Consider the following 24,505-nt stretch of genomic DNA (forward strand, 5'->3'; position numbering starts at 1 on the left):
ACAAGTCAGTATGGAATTCGCCCCTCATCCACTGGAAGTGCGAAAAAAAAAAAAAAAAAAGGGACATACAGTGATAAACATGCATTCCACTCACACATTACAATCCATCAAACCCACCAAATGCATCACACCGCCAGAGATGCCAATAAGCAGCTGTCACACATTAAAAATTCGTACAATCATGAATACTACATTTGATTAGTATTTGTTTGGTTGGTATTGGTTTCTCCCATTAAAAAATGCCAAATCTTCATCCAATTTAGGTCATTTAGAGTCTCACATTTGTGAAAAATTAAAGCACCTTCCTGACTTTTCGGAAGCCTTTATTCTTTAATCTTAATCCACCACAGTGTTGTTAATATTGAGCCTTATTTATATTAACAGTCTCTTCCAAAGTCACGAGAGTCTAACAGAGAAACTGAAAGTCGATCAGGAAAAATCTGTCCAAAAGGCAAAAAAAGTACCTCTCGCCGGTTTTACATAACAGATTCAGAGTCACAAAAAAACTGAACTTTTTGAAAATGTTCTGTCTCCGTCTGACCAGGGAAAACAAATGCGTGTGTGGATGTGACGATATCAATCGAATGGTTCTCGGTGCTGTTTGTGCTGTTCTGTCTTTTAAATTTACCGGCACGTCTCTCAGCCAAGTACATTTACTACACCATCGTCCGCATAAGTGGAGACACATTTTGTTCCTACGTACAGATACTGAGGGGAAACCATGTAGAAACACAGTTCTTGAATGTCCTTGAATGTTTGTAGAAATACCACCAGTCAATACCTCCTGTGCTTGTACTGTCTAAATGAATCGACTGTACTGGCTGGAAACCAAACTGCCCCTTTGGGGGTATCTATTCATGTTGTCATAAGGATATATGTGTCTATAGCAGCAGGAAGGGAAGAATCCGCTTGGATAAGAGGCGAAAGATCTTCTAAGACATATGATCAAGTGCAGTTGACCTGATTCGATTGCTTTTAAGCTCTTTTTGGAAATAATTAACGATCTGGTCAGAAGTCGACAGTCTGGCGTTGTTCTCGCAGGGTCACTCCACTTACATGGTCGGATGGGTGCGAAAACAAGGAACTGAGAAACTTTGTTGTTTTTTTATTTATTTTTTTTACCTGTAGCTGACCTCCGGGTCATGAGCTCTATTATTTAGAGACTGTCAGAAACACCACGCTCGCTTATCGCTAAGTGCTTTACTGTGTCTGCGGAGCTAAAAGAAGAGGTGGGAAGTGACAACGCGTCATGTGCAGGAGGAAAAAGAGGAGAAGAGGAAGGAAAAAGGAACCAAAAAGGGAAAAAACAACAGGACTGACTGGCTTTTATTTATTTTTTTTCATTTGAAGGAGATGACTCATATCATTTTATAAATAAATTTAATTTCCCAGCACATATTTATAATTGATTTAACATTTTAGAGAGAAAACATGAGAGGAACTTGTCATTTTTAATCTTTCAGTTGACCTTCAAGTTATATACTTGGAATGTTGTAAACACTTAAAAAATGACTTCAAATATTAAAGAGTTTCCTGGTTTCTTCTTTCCGCTCGACTAAAGAGTCTTCAGATTAAAACACAGTCAGGGGCCAGATTATACATAAAAAAAAATAATCTGTTTTAATTGCTCTGTTTCAATCCGCAAACATCGAAGTATTCTGTCTTACTTCGGGATATTAACTAGTCTACGCACACTTTTTTTCCCCCCCACTCGGCTGTATCTGCCCCGATCAAATCTGTGTGGATTACCAGACGATAGGCTTGATTTCACATGGGCTCAGGCTATTAACGCCCCGACCTTGGATTTCAACCAGGCAATTTGTCTAAGAGCTGGCACAGCCTCAGCTGCCCTCGCAGACTCGGTCTGAGCTTCGCCATTGGTATGAGCGGCGGTAACGCGCTCACCGTCCGCCCGTCGGCCTCCATCCAGCCTCCCACAAAAGAAGGCTTTTCTTTACCACTCAAGGGTTATGTTTAAATTGCTGTGATGAACTACTCCACATCTATCACTTGTGATTCTCGTTTCTCTCTCGTCCCTTTAGTCTTCATTAGATTCACCACTTATCACAGATCTCAGCAAGGTGCAAGGCAGCTCTTTCTATATCGGTTCAAGAGGTGTTTCGGCACTTTATCCCTCGTGAAAGAAAACAGCCTCGATACCAACCTCATATTTCCCGTGCTTCATTCAAATTCAGGATGATAATCACTTCCAAAAAAAGATGTAAATTGGTTTCCCTATAGAAAAACTAATTGGTCTCAATAATTGTTTGTGTATTTGAAAAAAACTTAATCAGTCTACATTAAAAAGTTCACTTGATACCGAACGCGACTGCGTTTAAGAGACTTTTGTTTCCATAACAGCTCAAGTTAAGGTTTGACTAACAAAACAACAAAATTATTACCCAGCTCAGGTCAGACAACTTTAAATATCCCTTTCATGGAACGTCTTTGTAGTTTCCAGTTCAGGGACACAGACCTGAAAAACAACTGAAAGTTTCCGTAATTCAAAAGCGAAGACTGCAAAAGTAAAAAAATCAAACAGGCAATAAAAATAAGTCACAAAATGCTGGTTATCCTTTTTTTGATTGATAACGAATATAGAAAAGCTGAGAAGACTAAACTCAAAACTTTGCTGTGAAAGGATTTTACTTAATTCATAAATAAACAGCTCGTAGTCATAACTTGGACAATGGATTCTTATGTATAGTATATTTATGTCTGACTTATGATAAGCCACTTATTTTAATAAATAACTAAATAGCTTCGAGACACCTGCAAACCTTTGTCAGCTAACTTTTGACAGCTCAGGCCTCCGGGACCTTTTCAAGTGAAAACAGAATACTAGAGTACTCTCGTAGCGTGTACGGTGCTCAGAGCCATTGCAATTTTGCATGCAAAACCCAACTTTTCTCAAACACTGCTACTACTCATGCGCATGGTAAGTCCATCGTTTTTTGCGTTTCCGCTGTTTTTGTGGAAACGGACTTCATTTCCAAACTGTTGCCACGTAAACGAGAAACTTTTCGGAAACGTAAAACGTCAAAAGGAAGGTTCCACCTTGGGAGTCGCTCTCGCCCGTTGAATTGTTTTTTTTACACATCTGCATCCCTACAATCAAGTCTCTACCCTCCCACCTAATCTATGTTCCTCACCCTCGGTGTGTTCTTCCATTTGTTCCCCTCACCCTCTCTCCGGGACCGCCACCACCACCAGCGAGCTCCGTGAGTGGTTATCAGAGGAAATTATGGTGGCGTTGCAAATAAATACCTCTTTTTTTTCCTCTCTCCTATGAGGTTTCTCGTGCTGTTTTCCGTATCGAGAGGGGAACAGAAAAGTGTTCTCAGCGCAATGGGTGAAGAATGCACCTCCATTAGGGATTCAGAGGGGGAGCTCACCACCAGACAGCTGGGCCTAATGGCACGGCGAGGCTAACACACACTCGACACAGATAAGAGCTTGTACACACAAACAGACAGCCCCTAATATCACCGACTGATGCCAACAAGCATATAGTCAGCAAACAAATGGCATCAGAAGAATATAGATTAAACATCAGTGTGTCTAAGCCTGTATAAGCATTTAATAAGCTTGATAAACGTGCACACACTCACCCACAGCACACAAGCCTTAGATAAGCTTTGAGTTTGTAACGCAATCCTGAAGTAAAAACACCGAGTATCAATAGCTTAAAGCCCTCGAAATCTTATCTTTGATTGTCGACAACACTCGCTTACAACTGTGTGCTCTTGTCAGGCAGTTAATGCGGCTAATTAGAGACTGAGAGTTGCAGTCAACACTTGATTTTTAAAGAGTCAAAACTTCCAAGCGAAACTGATTCCACTCGAACTAACGCTCCAGCAGTTAATCGATCGACACGCCGACGGGTGTTTGGGAGATCCGGGACCTGGAACCAGCGATACACGGCGAGCACGGAGAGAAAATTTCACAGCAGAGCTGCAAATCTCGACAGGAAAGAGACGAGAAAGAGGAGAAAACAGCTTAAGAGAAGCAACGAGCACGACTGAATCGACCAGTCACAATCCATGTGGTTTGATACCTTCAAGGACTTATCAGTGTACACAGCAGCCTCACCAGCCTGGATCTTTATAAACTAACCAGGCAATGGGATCAAGCTTCCTTTCCTTGGATTTTGCACCACACCAAACAAGATAAATTAGAAGATTCAACAGGTTTCGCCAATGTTCTCGCCGTCCATGCTCAGCTTTATGTGTAGAAGGCCGTGGTATGACTGCTATTTTATACATTTGGGCTATTTGGTTGATATTTTATATAAATCACACTGCTTGTGACTCAAAATGGTTAAGTGATGAGAGGAATGAGTTTCCAAATTTACAATTTTCAAACATGTTTAAGACCTGTACTTTATCCCAGCAGAGATTTCACTCCTATTTGAGAATTTGTCATTTCTAAAGGTGAACTGTGGACACAACTTTAGGTTTATCAGGCTTTCAGTTACCTTTCAGGATCAGGCTTGAAACCCTCCTATTTCATTCACATAACAGTTTGATGAAGCTTAGAAATTGGGGCAGACATCATTTCTAAATTGTGCTGCTCTAGATTCAGACTAGGAGACTTTATTTGAAGAATTGAACCTTCTCATTTTTTCACTCTCAGTACCTATATCTCTCACTCATTCATTGTAATACTCTTTTATTTTCTTAATTTTACCTTTTTTTGACCAGACAAGTTCGTTGAGAACTGGTTCTCAATTTCACAAAGGTCCTGGATTGTCTCTGTCAGCAGGTATCTCTGTCTGTGGAGCTCAAACCTCTAATCTGTGCTTCCTGTTCATTATTTAGTTCCTCTTTGCTTTTCTCTTCTCACTGTCCCCTAATCCTAATCCCACCTCTGTTTGCTTCTCCTGCGAAAAGGGATTTTTCTTTCCTCTCTATTTTTGTCTCCACTTGCTCACGTGGGACTGCTAAGGAAGACATTACTAAATACAACAACATGAATGATTTCATATTATAAAAAAAATCCATCCTTGATGCCAACAGCAGCTTTCTTAAGGGCCAAGTTCCAAAGCATGCATGTGATGTTCGACTCCCCAACGTGCTCACGTCCTTGTTACTTTCATTTCAGCCAAGGTCCCTTCTGCCATTGCACTGCACACTTGCCTCGACTGATAATCCAGCCTTTGCAACAAAAAAAAAAAAAAAAAAGAAAAAGAGGGGGGAAAAAGAAATGCGTCTGGAAATCGGAGGTGAGCCGAGGTAACGGAGACAGACAAAAGGGAGGGCAGAGGAGGACAATGCGACTCACAGGGAACGGTGCGGAGGTAGAGGTTGTCCCGTATGATCTGCTGCAGCTCGTGGTCCACGGAGCCTTTCTGGAAGCGCAGGTTGAGGTAGTGGCGCAGGTCCTTGTCTATCACGCCCCCTGGAGGAACACAAAGGTCGGGAATCAGCAATCAGAGTTGGACCATCGACTTCAAATCACAACCTTCTCCACTTTTGAAGAAGTGAGAGCAGAATGAGTCCAATCAGGCTTCCATCTGAAACAGGAGCAACCGGGTGGGTGAAAAATGCTTTCCCCCAAACTTCTACCGCGAGCAGAGGCACGATCAAACACTGCAGTGACAAATGACCCAGAAAACACTCCAGTCAACAATTTGAATTTGCTAAAATCCTCCAAACAAACAGCCGACGCTAATGAATGCCAACGCGGATTCAGAGTCTGTGGAGCCTGGGATTGGTGGAGGTGCTAATTGGAGCGTTGGCCAAACATGTGTGGAGAAATTTCCACACATAAGTCACCCACGCCCCCCCCCCCCCCCCCCCCCCCCCCCACCCCTCCCCCTCGGGGGCCGTTTGTTCTCACTTCCTCTCTCCTCCTCCCTCACCTGAATCACCCCCCCCCTCTTCTCCCCTCACGTCTCCAGCAGCCCCGGTTCTCTGTGTGGACTCAAGACCAGTAAATCTCACGGGCTCAGCAGGACGGAGCGATGGAGGGACGACAGGGGGGAAGAGAGATGGAAGGGGCGAGGGCAAATCCCACAGGGGAGCGGGAAGGGGAGGAGGTAATACGATAATCCAGTGCATGCCCCGTCATTCCACCCGATACAAATACTTCAGCCCTCTACCTCCGGTACACGCTCGTGTAATGACACTGGAAATGGAGGCAGGAGCGAAGGTCTGCCGGAGGAGAAGAGGTGTGACTTGAGGGATTCCTCACAGTGTTGCTTTAAGCAACAGACTTGTCATTCCCAGTTCCTCCTGCTGCAGACGGACGCTGGAGAGACATTCATCTAACCTTCAACATCCAACTTGGCACGATGCCATGCAGCGTTTATCCCCACTCCCCCTCCTCCTCCTCCTCCTCCTCCTCCTCCCTTTTTTTCCACCGTGCGATCCTTGAAGCAATGACATCCAGGCATGACACGATGGAGAGCGAGCACGCCAGCCTCTCAGACGGCCGAGACGACGCAGACGCATCCAAACATGCGACTCTCAGACGGAGGGCGGGCGAAACATAACGCGTGGCCCATTAATACAACAATAACCTAGTTTGGAAGTTGTTGTTTTGTGTTTTTTTTTCCCCAGCATTCTGGATGAGATCAATTATTGAGCACATTCTGGCTCTACGCTCGTGTGTTTTCATAACAGTGCGTGCACACACGGGGCATGCATATGAACTAATTCACAGAGGGATGCATTATGATCATGCAATAAAAGAAAATCTGAATCAGAGACCGGCTGCATCTGTGGCTCCATCAGACGGACGGGAAGCGGTCGAGAGCAGCCAATGTTCACATTTACATGAGAAAAGAATGCAAGCCGATGAATCTGCATACTGAAAAGGTGAGCGCAATCCAAAATCTCACACACACACACACACAAACACAGACACACACAGATTAACACACTAAAAGGCACCTCTTGTGCGGACAGCGGTTGTGCAGCCTGCACAGTGTCAGTCCTCTTTCCACAGGTTTTTTTTTTTGTGATGCAAATATATCTCCACTGGAGGAAAAATCTTTACTCCGGCTCTCTCCTGCAGGAAATCCCCCCCCCCACCCCAAAACCCCCGACCTCTCCTGTACTGTCCTGGTCCCTGGGGTCTTCAACTCTGCCGCTGTTTGCCCGGGGAAGCCACTGCCAGGCAGCCGGCGAGCACAATCACCTCTCCCTGCACTCCACGGCGGAGAGATGAGACAGGAGAGCGCGCTACAATGAGTGGCTGAGGAAAAGACAGGGCAGAGTGTGTGTGTGTGTGAGAGAGAGAGAGAGAGAGGGAGAGAGAGAGAAAGAGAGAGAGAGAGCGAGAGAGACAGTGGGGGAGAAACGAGGAGGGAAAAAGGAAAGAAGTGTGTGTGAGCGATGCCGAGAGTGAGCGAGAGCGACCGCTGAAGCTCGGCTCCGGCGCCAGGGACCGATCACGCTCAGATCCCTCGTCCTCTCGCATCCCTCCAGATTCCCAGGTCCTACGACGCCCCCCGTCTGCAGCGCAGGGCACTGCACGCACCCCGTCCCCGTGCCCACCCGCTCTGCTCCTCGCGTCTTCCACATGGCGACTCTAAACACTATATTTCATGCCGACAAGACTGTGTTGTTTCACTCCCGCAGAGAGAATCCCTCCTCATTGAGTCGGTGTTTGTTTACTGTGTGTAAAGAGAGGCATTATGATCAGATGTTTCCAGCCTCGTTTCTTCTCCTCCATCGCTGCGTTTGTGGACAAATTCTAAATCCAACACACACGCATCATGATTTTACTGAAGCGACATACAGGGAACAGTGTTAACTCTAACAGCGCTGGATAAACTGGTCGAGTGATGGTTCATCAAATGGACTGTTGCCGGTTCGATTCCCCATCTCTCCGTACGTCGCCGTGTCCTTGAGCAAGACACTGAAACCCACACTGCTTCCAAACTGGGCGCTTTGCATGGCAGCCGCCTCCACTGGTGCGTGTATGCGTGTGTGTGATTAACAGCTTTGAGGACTGCTCAAGCAGTGGAAAAGCGCTATATAAGTGAAATCCATTTACCATTAAACACACACACACACACACACACACACACACACACACAGTTCACAGAAATGGTAAATGGATTTCACTTATTTAGCGCTTGTTTCAAAATGAACAAATATTGGTTTTACAGGCCATTGGAACCAGTCATGTATTGAAATTAATCAAGGAAACCATCCTGCAAAGGCTAGAAATGATCAAAAGCATGCATTTTGAATACATTTAGATGTCCTATTTATTGGAAGCCATAATTGGGGGTGTGTTGAAACAATTAAAATAAACTTGAAAATGTATATATCTGAAATTTTCTTTTCATTCTTACAATAGCAAAAATTACTAAATCTACTATTAATACCATGGCCTGAAGAACAGTTCCTGCTTAAAACGTGACCATACATAAAAACAGCACAATCTTTCAAGAGAGGTTCATTATATGAGTTATAACTTGACAATGTGGCTTCAATCAACTAGTAGATTCTCAGTAAAATGACTATCAAAGAGACACCAGCCGGACCACATCCACATTCTGTCTGCTTCCAGAACGAGCTCTTTCCTTCCACATGAATGCTACGAGAACAGCGACGTCAAGGTCAAATATAACATTGCTTTTCTTGTGTTTACGTGCATCTTAGTCATCGCTTATAAAGAAATTAATCCATATGACAAACACACAACTGTGTAAATTAAAGCAAAACAGGGAGATGAGCTCCAAGAAGAAATTACAGATGAAGATTGGTCCAATATGTGTGAGACACACCGGATTTTGAGTAAATTCTCCTGGAAGAATCTGGTTTGTTTCTTTCTTACTCCAGAAATAATAAGCAGTAAGATGTCCAACAGGTGTGCCGGTGGAACGGTCGACATTCTGATGTATTTCAATCTCGTGTTTTTTGGGGGAAATGTCACATAATAACAGTTTTTTAGGAAAGTGTAAGTGATGAATTAAGACAAATAGTTGTATCCGTTGTTGCATTTTCATTTCGGAAAAAGTTTGCGTCGACATGGCAATGATTTTAAAATGGTGTCAGTTTTAGATGGAAACAGCAGAAAACCATGGAGTTGGCATGCCAGTCCACAAGTTTGCACTGTTGTCTGTTATGGTAATAAAACCACACACATCAGCACAAAGAACAACACGCTATAAACATTAACAAAAGAGAAAACACGGACATTCAGGCAGACGACCAAGTTGGATTGTTATTACAGCGACTGTCAACTATAAAACTACCAAGTCCCAGGAGGATGTGGAAATGATATGATGCTTCTGATGGAGAAAAGTACACGGCAGAGGGAGAACAGGCAAGAGACGATGGAGATCGAGGGGAAAACGGAGCAAGAGTTAATTCCGCCCTCACCTTGAGGGACCGTAACAAATAGCAGCATGCACACGAGACACTGATGATCATCTGAGCGCGATAGAAAATAAAAAGAGAGCATTTCTGCCACGTTTGTAGCCAAGAGCGGCAATCAAAACTGTTTCCTAAACAGATGGGTGCATGAAAATTGTTGTTGCTCTCCAGAAGAAGAGAATCACCCCACATTTAAACTCAGCAGGTGTCATGCAAATCCCCCGGAGAGGCAGAGGAGAGAGAAAACAGCCTGTTGAGTCAAAAAAACAAGGGAGCAGCTGGTTCCTCCGGGGGATTGAGGTACGATCGCAGCCAACTGCCTCACGCCGAGCCACCAACAGGGAGCGCTCTCAGAGGAGCGCCGGCTACCGCAGAGACGCGCGAAGCTTTCACTCAAGTTTATACACTTTGAGTAGTGTGAGAACGGGGTCTGAAGTGATGGAGACTTGACGACAAGTCGATTTACCAATGGCGACGGCAATGGGGATCTCCACTCGCAACTCCAGTTGGCCCTCAAAATTTACTAAACATTTAGCTTGACAAAGACAAAAGCAAAGGGTTCTTTAAACACTTTAAAAGAAAATGTCATACGATCACGAGTCGCCTTGTAAAAACAGTTTTCATTCAAATGTCTGCGTTTCACACTTTAAAAAGTCGAGCGAACGTTTTTAACCCACAGAAAAACTAAACATATGAAAAAATGGTGTTGACTGGTGGCTGATGTGAAAAATTTCATGTACTGATACCAGCAGCATATATACTGCACAAACAATGAAATACAATTACACAAAGAATTTAACATACTGTATTTTCTAGAATACAAATAACACTTATTTAGTTCACCTACACACACACACACACTGTGTGTGTGTGTGTGTGTGTGTGTGTGTATTGAAGCTGCAGCAGAGGATCTCCAGCAGACAGCTGTGTGGATCATCAGACTCATTAAAAGATCAGGAAAGCTTAAAGTGTTGCCAGCTCCAGCAGACACCACCCTGCTCTCCTCTGATTGGTCCTCAGTGAGTGAAGCCAACTCAGGAGCAACACAACAGGGAATATTTTATTTTTGGGAAGCGTTTCTTCGTTGCTGCCGCACAAAGTGGTGAGAATAAAATGAGCAGAGGAGATCCTTGCTCCTCCATACACAAAAATGTTTATTTTCAGGTTGAGCTGTCAGGTTGTTTTTTTTTTATTCCATGTCGGCTTGTTACTCAACCTTCATAATGTAAACGTGTTGTTTAGTCTCTATAGCTGGAATTCTTTTAAATGTGTGATTTCAGCGGAATGGACACTAATATTATCAGCACAGCCGAGCTGTTGATGCAAACTCCTCCATATTTCAAAGAGGATCTTTAAAATAAAGCTCAAAATACCAAAAAGAGACATCCACAGAAACAAACTGTGCTTTTTTAAAATAAATGTTTTGTTCTATAAGATTTCCTAATAGTTGTCACAGTATATGATATTTATATTATATTTACACATTATATTTAGATTCTAAGGGATGTAAATCTCTTCTTGTGCTACTTAAAGGTGTAGCTTTCAAACTACATCAAAAACTAAAACAGCGCCATGGAAAGTCCTCCCAGCCCACCAGCTGACTTCCTGTACGTTTCTGATGGAAACCACGGGAGAATCTAATTCACTGGATTTTCACTGAGTTTAAGTCAGAGAAAACCGGTCCCTCACATTCAAACACATTGGACTCTATTTATGTCCACTGAACTGGGATTTTTTTTTTTTCCTGCTGTACTAAAAAGTTGGCTGAACTGCGCTTGAACCTGATTTTGCATAAAAGCATGTGATTACGCAAGGTGCTCTACCTCAACTGAGCAAATTATCCGCACGCCTGAACGCTGTCGGGTGAGAAACCGGCTGTGATTTGCATACAAGCATAGAAAGTGAGTGAACCCCAAGGATCAACCCGCGCAGCATCAACGAGCGAAGCCACAACTGGAATTCACACGGAGCAGGAAGGACACATCCTGTTGATGGCTCCAGCCGTCAGCGGTATTTAGATGTCGATCAGGTATGCTGGAGAACTGAGCCAGTGTCTTAGATCCATGTGGAGTTTGACGCGCAGGACACACATCTCTATTAGCGAAATTACTCTACAGCGTACATCGCTTCCTCACGCACTGTTTACCCTTGAAAGCGTTCAACAGTGAATATGATTCTGACTATTTTCATTTCAAATGGCTCGTATATACGCCATGCTTTACTTTGGATCAAGTAAAAAAAAAAAAGCTTATGCAAACTTCAGCGGTCAAGAAAACCTGACAAATTACAACACATTGATAGACTGGTGGAGCGTCCCTACAGAAGCCATATACTCATGTTAAATTATATAACGGTCAATGGCCTCCACCGTGAATCTGCTGCACCAACAAGATGGCAAAGATTACTTATGCTCACTTATCAATAGTCTCTCTCATGAATACTTGGATTTACTTCAAAGTTTGGCCTAAAACTTGAGAAAAGCTGGTGTCATCTCTTCACAGCTTGTGTCCAAACTTTTGTCCACTAATGGCCTCTCGCTAGAAATGAAGCCTAAAACTGGAACTCTTTCACAGTTTTTGTAATCATTTGTTGTCTCTTGTTTCTTTGAGACATTTTCTCATTTTGTCTGATTAGCCCGGCTTCTGCAGTCAAGTCCCTGAAGTGATCATTATAGCAACAGCGGCTGCGACCACTATAGATCGGATATTCAGCAATAGATATGCAGACTAGTTGGAGATAGTAGAGATGGAGATATTAGCAGCAATTCAAACCCAAAGCAATAAGAAACAAAGCAGACCAAATGCAACATGATTCAAAATGTCTGCTGCAGTTACTTTTTAGCATGCACCCTCAGTTCAGAAAAACAATACAGGCATTTTTTCACACGTACGTTATGCCTGACAACAAGCTCTCTGCAATATAGTGGGTAATCAATGCTAAACACACTTCATTTATGTAGTGTCATTTCACCAATTCCGCAGACTTGATCAAATTCACACGTTTACTTCACATAAACACCAATGGCGACGACAGTAGGGAACATCTCTTTGGGTTATCTTTCCATTGCATTTGAAAGTGCTGAAAATCTAGATTTATTTTCGAACTTGCCACATGTCTCATTTCCATGAACGACCTTCTCCTATTTCAGTAATTAAAGGTTTGAATGATGCTTGAGTACTTAATTCCATCTCTGGGTCACCAGATCGTCAGTCGAACTCAATAATGACTTAATGATGAGGTAATGAACGACTTACCTTAACCCCATCGCTGCTAGGGAGTATAGGACATCCACAAAAAGACACCACTCCCAACGATCTTGAGTTAATCTCATCATTTTATTCCAGTCTGACTCAGTTGGACAAAGTCCCTGATCGTTTCCAGTCACTTATTCCAGCATTGAGATGTTGCATCTTACCATTTCCATTGCAATTTGGTGCGTCTTTTCAGTCTCATACATGGTTCTTAAGTTCCAAGTACCATGTGCTCCTGGATCTCGACCTCACTGGGGTGGGACGGTTTGTGGGACAGCTGGAGACTAGTACTCCTGGCAGGGTGGACTCGAATGCCAAACAGGTCAAAGGATAGAGACGAGACAAAGAGTGATCCCCTGGTCCTGCAGGTTAGTAATTGAGTGGTCAGCAAAATATCTAACTCCAGAAAACCTCCTTAAGTTAAAGAAACATCCGTTTACGGGACAATGCTTTCAAGCGAAAATGCTCAACTTTAATTGGGGTCCATTGACATGAAAATTGTGCTTGGAGCCACTTAATATGCAACTTTTGGAAAACGCCCCAACTCCTTTTTTGTGGAAACAAAATCTTAACTTTTTGTGAACGTGCAGGCTCTGTAGAAAAACTGTTACTGCGCAGTAGTAAATCGTTCTTCTGCACATGCTCAGTAGACGGACATCAGACGGAGTGTCATGACTACCGGTCCATATTCTCCTGGGATTCTCGCGGGCAAACGATGCGGTTGGACGTGAAACGTCATGCAAACGGGACAGGAATGAACATCGACACTTTTAATGTTTTCTTAAAATATCTTCTTCAAATATGTGTCTGTTGGCAATAATGATCATATCATAGATGAAACCGCAGGTGAGTAATTCTAGATTTAATAACGTCCACTGACTGTATAACCTGAGAGACTCAAAGACGCACTGCAGTTGATTGACGGCTCCTCTGTGACCTGCCCAACCTCACAATTACTCTGATTGGAACATTAATGCGATGTCAATGAGCCGCCTCCGGAAATAAAGATGATGCAATGGAGGAAAAACAGCAGCAAGCAGCCATCGATCTTTGTTTACTTCAAAATGCGACAGGTTGGCCGGAGAGTCTCTCCACTCCTGTCGTTTGTTTTGTTTTTTTTGAAATCCCTGTGTCTGCTCCTTATCAGTCAGAGCCGCATCAGGCCACTTTCCTAAGCTTCTAACTGCCTGAGCACCTCCAGTGGTCTCAAAACCACCGCTGTGCAGCCAGCCAATAACGCATTAGAACGAATTAAACTTCACAACCCGGCCACTGCTTGAACCCGGCTGTGTATGACTTTCACTTGTCTTTTTCGCACTCTGTATTCATGACTTCTCCCTTCTCCTTTTCCCCCCTGGTTTCTATATTTGTAGAAGAAACATAATTATCCTCAAACGTTGTTATTTATTCATGTAGCGTGTCAGCAGTTTCAAGAAGACACGTGAAGGTCTGATTAAGACGGCGCACATTTGCATAAAAGTACCAATGAGGCGGAAACGTACAAAAGTCCTGTTACAGCCGATGCATGTCTGATGCTGCTCTTGGCCAAAGGGGGAAACTAAAGGAGGATGGAGAGTGGGGGAGGGGGAAAATTAATTATTGCAAACCTAATTACATACATTGAAATGGTGGAATAATATGCAATGAACGTAAATTATAGATGCAAACAATGAACTTTCCAAGTCTCAGGAGAAAGTGGCCGACCTCTGAAGAGCTGCAAGTCAGGTGGTTCGAAACATCTTTGGTGTGTTTGTGGCAAGACAAGATCTATTTATACTTTACTGCTTCATGGGTCACGATCTGAAAACAAGTTGCTCAAAAGGAACGAAATCCATAATTTTTTTTAACCAGGGTTTAAGTGATTTTGCTCATTACAGATGATAGTGCAGACGTACAGGACATGTACAGTACAAATAATACAGTACAAATAACAGTCTATATAATGAAGTCTAAAGCTGAAGTACGACGCAATATTCTGAAGGTTAGCATTTACTGCCCCGTTTACTCGACAACGTTTAAAGCGAAAACGTTGGTTTTTGCTTTTTTGTTTCAGAAAAGTTTCACGTTTACGCGGGAAATGTTTTGAAAATGACGTCCTTTCGCACAGAAACGACAGAACTGTTGAAAACGGTGTAGTTAGCATGTAGAGAACAATACGCTCTGATCAACAATGGTCGTGTATAAACAAAACACAGGCAACGATGGGGCCAAATTGAGCCCCACGTAAACATCATGTCAATAACAGAAATGAGCCAAAACCAGACAAATATTTGCTCCTTCATTGCACCATCCCCTCTTTTGAAAGGCGGCTCCAGCTGCCAGTGAGCGGTGAGGAAATCAGCAGCAGGAAGACAGCGCAATCAGAGCAGGAACACTAAAGCTGCTCCCAAACAGCATCCAGGAGAGTGTGAAATAACCTTGCTCGACCGGTTGGAGTAGCGAATCCGAGCCAAACATGCAAATGTCGCTGTGCCGCCGCATGCAGCTCGCTCAGGGGGAAAATCTCGCCCCGCTTCAGTGTGACAAGGATCTATCTCTCAACATCTCCTGTCAACCTCCTTCCCTTAGAAATGTGCTGTTTACCTGCGACACGGCGGAGGCTTAAGAAACAGGAAATGTGTCCACGCTGGGAAACTGACAATATTACTTTGGGCAAGGAAACACAGCACTGACAGAGCTCTAATTAATTTTGTGTGCCCCTACCGAGTGCATCAGGGTCAGAACGCCAGGGCGAAGACATTGTTTGAAACCAAAAAACAAAAAAGCTGAGTTTACAGAGCTTCCAGAGCAACTACTGTAACCGTAATACAAACACTGCACTCCCTCTCTGAACTCCTTGATAGACGATGATTAGCGCCAATGAGACGGGAAGAAAGGGTAAAACAGCGACGCTAAAATAAACTCTACAAAAGGGCAAAATAACTTGGCTGAGTAGAATTTCTTACAAACTGAAGGTCCTAAAGGAAAAGAGACAAAGAAAGATCAATATTTAGTTTCTAATTTGGACTTTCATTGAAAGACCGAAGCCACAATCCAGTGATCTCCCATGATAGAGTCACCAGAGACCAATTCAACCACTGCAGGGCTTTATGTGATACTGATTAAACTGCAAGTTTAACAAGGAAAAATCAGGAAAAAAGAAATTTTAAAGTTTTATAGGAATGTTTTAGTTAGGGTTAAGATTTTTTTCTTTTTTAATCAAAGTAACTGCTGTTTGTATTGCATTGAAGAAGTAACACCTCATCAAGACCTGAGGTGATGCTGCATTTTGATTAAAGTCCCACCAGCAACACAGCCACACTCTGGAAACTTAAAGACAAAAGGTGTGAAAGCAAACGTTACACGACATTTCAAGTGAAAACGCTGACTCATTCTCAGGTACACAGACACCCAAAACCCAATAAAGGTTTTCTGTTTCCACTTGAAAACGTTGTCATATAACCAGGGCCTCACAGTAAAATGTGTAATTATATGCAAGATGAAGATATTTTGTTAAAGTTGGCATAACATTGACATTAATGGAACAAATGTCCCCCTTTCCCCAGTGCATCTGTGCTTCCTCGCAGAGTTGCCGTTGTTTAATATTATAATTTGACTCACTCGACCTACTCGAGGTCAAACCGGACTGCATGTGGCCTCTGAACAGAACTGAATTTAGGCAAATGTTGGAGGCCATTGATCGCTCCGTACGAACAGATTCCCTTGAGGCTTCAGTTCGTGGTTTGTCTATTATCCTCTCATTGAGCCGACGACGTGAGGTGCTGAGTCATGGCTTATTGATATTAGTGACTCAGTAGCTCGTAGCTGAGCTGCAGGAGTAACCACCAGGTTCCCTCCAACGCCGTCACTGATGAAGCTTGATTCTCATCACGCGGCGCTCGGGGACGGTTTAATTGAGGTAACCCAATCAGAGCCCGGCAGCGCTTTGGTCTGCTGAGCTCGGCGGCGGCGCTGGTAATAGGAGCTGATGGGAGAGAGATTAAAAATGTTGCGGCTGAATCACGCTTTCCATATCCCACATTCCCCCCTATGTTTATTTGCGCTGGCAGAGGTAAAATGTGGGGAAGAGCATAGCGGCCGTGGTAGGCGGTTCGGCGCAGCTCTACAAGAGCAAACAGAGGCGAGAATATTTCCTATGTAAATGTTTCTGCAGCACGTGTAATGGGGTAAAGTGGTGTATCTGCTGAATATTCCTTTCAATTATGTTTTAATGAACTGTGACAACACGAGGCTCAGAGGGAAAAATGTCAATGAAATATCTGCTTGGGATTTAATTTTAAGGATCTCGTGCTACAGGAGGGCTGCATGGGAATGATGGCGTCCACATACAGTGAAGGTGATCCGTCGAATGAGGTGTATGGAAAGCTGAATCCATCTGACCCGAAAAGTTACTTCGCCGTTACAACCTGTGCTGTCAAAATAGCCGCCGCACACAGCCAATCACGGCACACTTCAAAGGCCTTTTCGCCCAATTGCATTTGGCAGCCCGACTTCAGATCACAGCGTCCCGAGCAAAGTGGTAGACTGATTCACAGTCCCCCAGCTCAACGCCTTTCATGGAGAAACCAATAGATCTCCAGGAGGGAGGGGAAAAAAAAAAGCGTAATGCGCCTGAGACTTTATGGGAAAACATACAAATACAAGCTGCACAGGCGAATGTACACAAACCGCCGACACCAGCCCGCTCGCTCTGGATAGAAACGCTCAGTGGCGAGACGCTGCAGTGAGTGAGGATCATCTGAGGTAATCAAACGCCAACTGGGACTCTTGTCAGGTCACATCTCAAGAGGGACTTCACCGTGAATCCGTCTGAAGCTCGTCGCGGTGGTGCGGAGACCTCTTTTCTCAACATGCAGTTCTTTCAGTGTGCAAGTTTTGGAAGGGAAATGCTTTCTGAAGCCTGAATGCCGACAGTGCATTGTTAAGCACCCAGAATCTGGGACGAGAGAAGAGCCAAAAGGTCATCCGCCCACTTCGACATGCAAAATCATTTCCGCGAATAGGGAGCGCTGTTGGAGAGTGCTCGGCTCTAGATTCTAAATCAAAAGCTGCAATGCATATGGTTTGGTCAATGGCGATGTGAAAGGAGTTGCTTCTTCAGTTGAAGCTTCTACCGCGTTTTGGGTCGACTTTGTCAATTTTGTTCCAATGCCATCAGAGGAAAAGTGATGATGAATGCCAAACATTCCGCAATAAAGTGATCCAGCTTGTTCAGTTCCGACACCGTGATTGACCTAAAAAATTATACACCTTTACATGGAGAAAAGAAAATTGGTACTACCACCACCCCCTTGCAACATTCACTTTGTGAAAATTACAATCTGTCATTGGGCAAGTTGAAAATCTGAAGTGTAAAAAAAATAGTTCCAGACAGCAGATTCTGTCCTTCGCTTTAGTAGAGTTAAAGGAAAAGAATCACCTCAGGTACCATATAGGTTGTATTTTCCAATACCAAATCTATCGATCTAGTGACATCGAATGCTTGTAATTTGGCACCAGCTTCAAAGTCATGCCCGCAGCTGACGATGAAGTTGATGTCAAATTACTACAGGTGAAACGTTGAAAAGTGTAAACAGGGCCTAAAGGTCGAGACTCAAGCCGCGGGACCACGAGGAGGCAATCTTCAAGCTGTAACATTTAAAGTAAGAGCAGCTGAGGAAAGTTCAAGACCCTTAAATATGGAAACCACATGAGCCAGACTTGCAGCCGCCTTCAGGACGCTACGAGCTGCAGTCCGCGTGCACAGCGATGAGGAAAGGCTCCGGCGTTCTCATCCAGGTCACTCCCTCTTTAGCTCAACCACAGCAGCACTCAGTGCAACCAGTCAACCATTTTCAAATTCCTCCATGTCACCTCTGTTCCCGGGGCTGTCTGCGCTGGATTCAGAGCGCTGGATCTCGCTCAGACAGTAACACTGCTAAAAAAGCCCCACAACACAAAGACACGGTCCAGCTCCTCTCTCAGTCCAATGAAGACATCAGACTAACAAAGTTCTTCCAGTTTTCTGCTGGAAATGATCACATCCTCCTCTGTGTTTTCTGTCAGGAAATCTTGGGGCTATTGTTCTGTCTCCGGTAAATGGAGGCATTTGAGTGCTTCCCCAACCTCCTGGCATTTATTTGACTGTCATTTGACAACGTTTTCAGCTGCCCTTTGCCGGTCAGGTAGGTAACATTTACCTGTGAAACCCTGAGGCGGCGCACGGCGTTGATGGATTTTTCCTGCATGTGAGATTAATTACAATCTCAGCAGTGGTCGAGCAACAAGTGTTTGTCTGCAGGTAACCACGGAGGACTAAAAACCGCTATTTGTGTACTCGAGGGCAGCAAAAAGCCTGATAAATCCGTCATCCTGTAAACTTGAGGCCAATTTGCGATTCGGCGTGGAGAGCTGCCACAGGACATTGACCTCCACTTCAAGGGCTCCGGAAGAGGAGCTGATGAAATGCGAAACACTGTGTTTTTCCACCACTGATCTATACTGCCCATTTACTGTCTAGGGCTGCCTTAAGTGTCTGATTTTGTTCTAGCGAGAGAGGGCATTTTGGGGGGAAAAACAGCTCTCGACATAAAGGCTTTCATGACTTCAAGAGCAGCGGAGAAAAGAAAACTCTGTCAGGCTGCGTTCAGAGCGCATCTGCGGTCTGCACATTGAATATTACCCATGTTTACAATTTTATTGGATGTGGCGCAGATTAGGGGGGGGTTGAATTGCCAACAAGGGAGAGGGGGTGAGGACTATTTAAATTCTTTGATATGAGGCGTAAAATATTGAAGTTGTCGAAAGAAAAGACAATAAATGTTTAGCATATGAAGAACTACTGTTGTGCTACAAAGCTGACTCTGCAGAAGTCGATCAAATCACATTTAACTGTTTGTAAGCACTTTGTCCTGTGATATGGCAAGAAAAATGAGTTTTCTGCCAAGAGCTTTTGGTTTTTCTCCCTGAAGCTTTCTGGTAGATGAGTCGTTTTCGTGACTCATTTTGAAATAATCCTTATTCATCTCAAATTTCCTGTGTTCACAGCTCCTGAAGTGATTTACTTTCTGGAAAAAAGACGCTTGAACTTTTTCGGAATTAAAAGAAGGCTGTAATTTAATTGTGCTGAACGTGCCGCTATACAGCATTCTGCGTAATTTGACATCAGCCTCACCGTATTTCTGGCTACTTCAAGATGAGCAATTGCGACCAAGATGTGGCGTGAAGTCGTTGTAATTTGACGTCAGCCTAAGGTAACCAGCAAGAATATTAAGATGCTGTCAATATGAATACGGGGCCAAAAATGTGTGTAATTTGACACCACACTCATGTTTTTGCCAGCTCTTCAAGGCTTGGTGTCAAACTACAAACGTTGACCATCATAACATAAACTGTAATTTGACACCAGCATCACACTCTTTCTGGCTGTTGCTGTTCTTTGGAAAACTTCCAAAGCTGCTGACATGTTGCATCAAGTACTTGTAATTTGACGCAAGCCTCATAATGTTGCTTGCTTGTGTGGTCTAATTGTATTTTTTTTAAACTGTTGTTTCGGTGTTTAACATGTACTAAAAGCATTTCATTATACTATGTATAGTTGTTGTGTGTGATGAATGAAGGACTAAATAGGATAGGTCTCAAATTACAAGATGTAAAGTTGCGGACATGATGCAATAGTTAGTATTTGTCTTTCCGACTGCTGTTGTGCTTGGGCTGACAAGGAAAACGATGAGGCTGGTGCCAAATTACATGTTTTAAATTATGGCCATGCATCTAATATTGGTAAACTTGGCATCAGCGATGATAACACGCCACATGCAAAACAAACAAGTTGATGAGGCGAGTGTCAAGCTACAAGAAATTACGTTGCTGCATCACATTGTAATTCGACACCAAGCTCACCGTCATGTTGAACATGCTGCACCTAGTTCTTGTAATTTGACACCTGCATCACTGTTCTTGGGCAGTCAATCACGATGACACTGGTGTCAAACTACAAGAACATGTTCAACTTTCTTACATGCATCAATAAGTAATTTGACATCAGCATCACTGTGCTGCTGCCGTGCCTTGGGAAGCCATTACTTGTTTCCATGCATAACACACTTGTAATTTGACAGCAGGCTCACAGTTGGTAAACCTCTTGACAGGCTCCATCAAGTAGTGGTAATTTGTTACGGGCATCTGCCTTTTTAAACATTGTCCAGTGAAATCTAGTCACAATCTACTTGAAGCTGTTACTTTATATCTTAAATCAGATTTTTTTTCCCCAAAACTTTATTCACCAGATTTGTACATCATTGTCAAAACTTTCCCTTTGCTCATGACATTTAAGCTTCCTTCTTGACATTTTGACTCAATAAAAAAATCTTTATCCTCGCCTTTTTTTCCTAATGTAGTCCCAAAGACACTGTTGTAGTTGATGGTATTATCAGAAATATATATCTTTGAAAACCAGCATTTATCACAACAAAAAGGTTCAGAGAATATCCATTCTGCCTTAGCTATACGATATGTTTACAAGTATTTGGTAAAATGCCCTTCTCAGACAGCTCCATCAACAGCTTACAGACTTTTGTCCCTCCTCTTGCACACACAAATTCATGCAGTCTCATGGAGAAACCCGACACCGCCGGTGGGAACATACGCAACGTCTAGCACTGCAGTTCATTAGCATCAATGTCAAACCCCCCCGGGAGCTGCCCCGGTCCGGTGTCTGTGCCAACTAGTTGACCTCCGACATGTCTGAATAAAGCAACTCTTCACAGGAAGAGGAAAGAAAACCCGACACTCCAACTGAATCTTATTACACCCCAACTCCTCTCTCCTCAATCCACCCCCCGCCTGTCATATCAAGAGCGGCAAGGAGGGAGAAGTTCATCAGCAAATGGCTCCCAAAAACCCAATCTCATTTATATGCAGATGAAATAAATATTGATGCGCTGCCATGCCCTCGTTGTGTTTCGCCTAATTGATGCCAGCCGTCTTGTAGCGCTGATGCTAGGTACGACTATTGGCAAGCGGCTCGCCCGCTGATGTGATTTTCCACAAACAAAACAAAGTGGGCGCACATGCTTGAAGACAGCAGACCGCACGGCGCACAGTCCCTTGAAACGAGGAATGAAAAAAAAAAATAAATGAAGTGATAAAGAGAGAACTCAACGGAAAGGTGGGCGTGAGGAGAATGTAGACAGCATTCCTCCAGGCCTTCGTCATATGTGGATGAAGCATGTGCTCGAATAAAAGCTCAGAAGTTTACAACTACCTTTGGTTATTTGGCTTAAAAAAAAAAAAAAAAAAGCGACACGCCAGTTTTCTATTTCAGTGAAAACCCTGTTTTGAGTTATCGCTTCAGAAAAGTTTAGCAATTTAAAAACCACGTCCATTTACACGGAAACAGCTGAAACACCGAAAACGATGTAGTTAGCATGCCAAGCCATAAGGTGGCGCTGTTGTTGTAATCAAGCCCCACACACGTGTGCAAAGAGAGGCTATAAACATTAACAAGGGCCACAGGAGCTGATATGGAGAGACAATACCTTGGTGGCCGCCATCAATGTTATTGCTGATCGACTTGCGCATGTGCAGAAGAACTATTTACTACGGCCATGGTGTGCAGGCAAAGCAGCAGCGCTTTCCAAAAGTTGCGTTTTCCCTGGTTTCCATGGAGACGGAGTTGGGGAGTTTTTCAAAAGTTGCGTTTTCCATATTTCCCACAGAGATGAGAGTTGGAGCGTTTTCAAAAAGTTGCAGTTTATCTGGTTTCCATGGAGACAGAGTGGGAGCCTTTTTAAAAAGTTGGATTTGCCTCATGTCCACAGAGACAGTGTCTGAAATGTCCATGGAGACTGAGTCAGAATGTTTTCAAAAAGTTGCATTTTGTCCTGTTTCCATGGAGATGGAGCGTTTTTAAAAAGTTGCGTTCTCATTTTTCATTCTTTTTAACATTTGAAGACATTAGAGGCTTCAATTCAAGGAAACTGCTGCCATATTTGATCATTTTTCAGGTTTCGGTAACTTCCTCATTTCATCCAAACTGACAGTGTTAACAACTGAATGAATATATTCAATGTAACATATATATGTGAGTATGTATGGCGATACATTGCGTTTGATGAAGCTTGGAAAGAGTTTTGAGAATTTATGAAAGTTGAGTTTCTCATCATCTCACACACACACACACACACACACACACACACACACACACACACACACACACACACACACACACACACGCGGTTGTGTTTTGCCACTCTGCTTTGACGAAGTAGCGATTAAAATATGGAAAAACATTCCACGATTTTGCAAAAATGATTGAGTGTGTGCAGTGTGATGAAAATTCATGAGCCTAATGAGTAAGAACAAGGTAATTTTTTTGTACCTAAGACATTAAATTGTGGGTTTTCTGCTTTAAACCTGATTTCATTCCATGGTGAAATAATGCAGTAGTAAAACAGCATCTTTATTATCTTTAAAAACCTCAGTAGTAGAAAGTTATTCTCCCAGTTTTGAGGGATAATAACCTGTGAGAAAAGTCTGGAAAACGACGTGGAACAATTGGAAGAAAACTGTGCTGAGAAGTGGGCCTGATTCGAGCGTTTGTGTTTCAGAACAACTTTGGGTTAACTGTAGTTTAAAAAGAACTAGAGTCCCCATCTCCACGCTGTCCATCTCCTTCCCATGTCCACTCCAAGCTCCTTCACATCAGCAGTCCATCACGCGGCTAACGCAGCGCGACGCACAATCACTCCACACTGATGCCTCCAGACAATTTACCCTGATGAGCCCGTCTCTTCGGGTAAGAACCACAGTGGCTGAAAAAAGCCCAGGCAGACCCGGGGACACGTAACCGCCACACAGATTTGATTGTAATTTGTCCATGCTATAACCATTACAGCTCCACGCTGCCCCGCATCGTCTGCTCTGTTTTTAAACTGTGAATGCAAAAAACGACGCGTTTAATCAGGACCTAAGATCAACTCCTGATCATTCTGATAAACAGCTTCTTTAAATGAGATCACCTGTTGGATTACCCGGCGGATAAATGTGATGATGGGGACTGTCGTTAACTCACAGACCTGCAGAAACAATGTTGAGCAAAACAACCATCGAGCACAGGCGCTAATGAGGTTGAGTCTCGCAGGCTGGTGGGAGAATGGAGTTAATACAATTCAAGCAAGAGGAGGGGAGCATATTGACTCACATCAGCAGGGTTTACATGCACCGAAGTGTCACAGAGTAACGGAGACACAGAGAGAGGGTTTGTGCTGCATTGGGATCAGTAGTTTGAGCGGTGACAACACTGCTGCATCAGTGCCTCACGCTCCTTTTTCCCCCCAGCGGGAGCAGAAATGTCTCCTGACACGCAGAAATTCTCCAGTGCCGTTATTTGTGAGATTCACAGGTATATTAAGGATGAAAATGCCGCTGGGTGTCAATCAGCTGTATCCTGCCTCACTGGTGTGTGTGTGTGTGTGTGTGTGTGTGTGTGTGTGTGTGTGTGTGTGTGTGTGTGTGTGTGTGTGTGTGTGTGTGTGTGTGTGTGTGTGTGTAGTGATGAAGTTGAATTTAAAATTTAATCTTATGTTATTTGACTATTTAAAAATCTCTTTCCTGCAAGTGAATAAGGGGAGGATGAGGATAACGAGGTGGATGGTGACGGCAGTGATGGATGGATGGATGGATGGATGGAAGGATGGATGGATGGATGGACGGATGGAAGGATGGATGGATGGATGGATGGATGGATGGATGGGTGGATTGATGGGTGGATGGATGGATGGATGGATGGATGGATGGATGGATGGGTCTTATCACTACAAACAGCAGTTTCTTGTTGCACTTGTGAGTTGGACAACAGCGAAAGATTTCAGAAGGAGTGCTGTGATGTTTCTATCCGGAGATGAAGAGCATCCAGAGGTGTGAGACGTGTGCACTTGT

General features: G+C 43.6%; 1 protein-coding gene across 1 annotated transcript in view; it reads right to left on the reverse strand.

Moving 5' to 3' along the window:
• Positions 1–4,697: 4,697 nt before the first annotated feature.
• Positions 4,698–24,505, reverse strand: part of LOC308127196 (membrane-associated guanylate kinase, WW and PDZ domain-containing protein 2-like) — a 70,324-nt gene continuing 50,516 nt past the window's right edge. The window contains exon 2 of the mRNA XM_080492067.1: positions 4,698–5,400. Within this exon, the coding sequence (XP_080348193.1) occupies positions 5,078–5,400 (323 nt within the window). The 3' untranslated portion in view covers positions 4,698–5,077. The remainder of the gene's footprint in view (positions 5,401–24,505) is intronic.

Source organism: Lipophrys pholis (genome assembly GCF_963383615.2).
Source record: "Lipophrys pholis genome assembly, chromosome: 22".
Taxonomy (NCBI): domain Eukaryota; kingdom Metazoa; phylum Chordata; class Actinopteri; order Blenniiformes; family Blenniidae; genus Lipophrys; species Lipophrys pholis.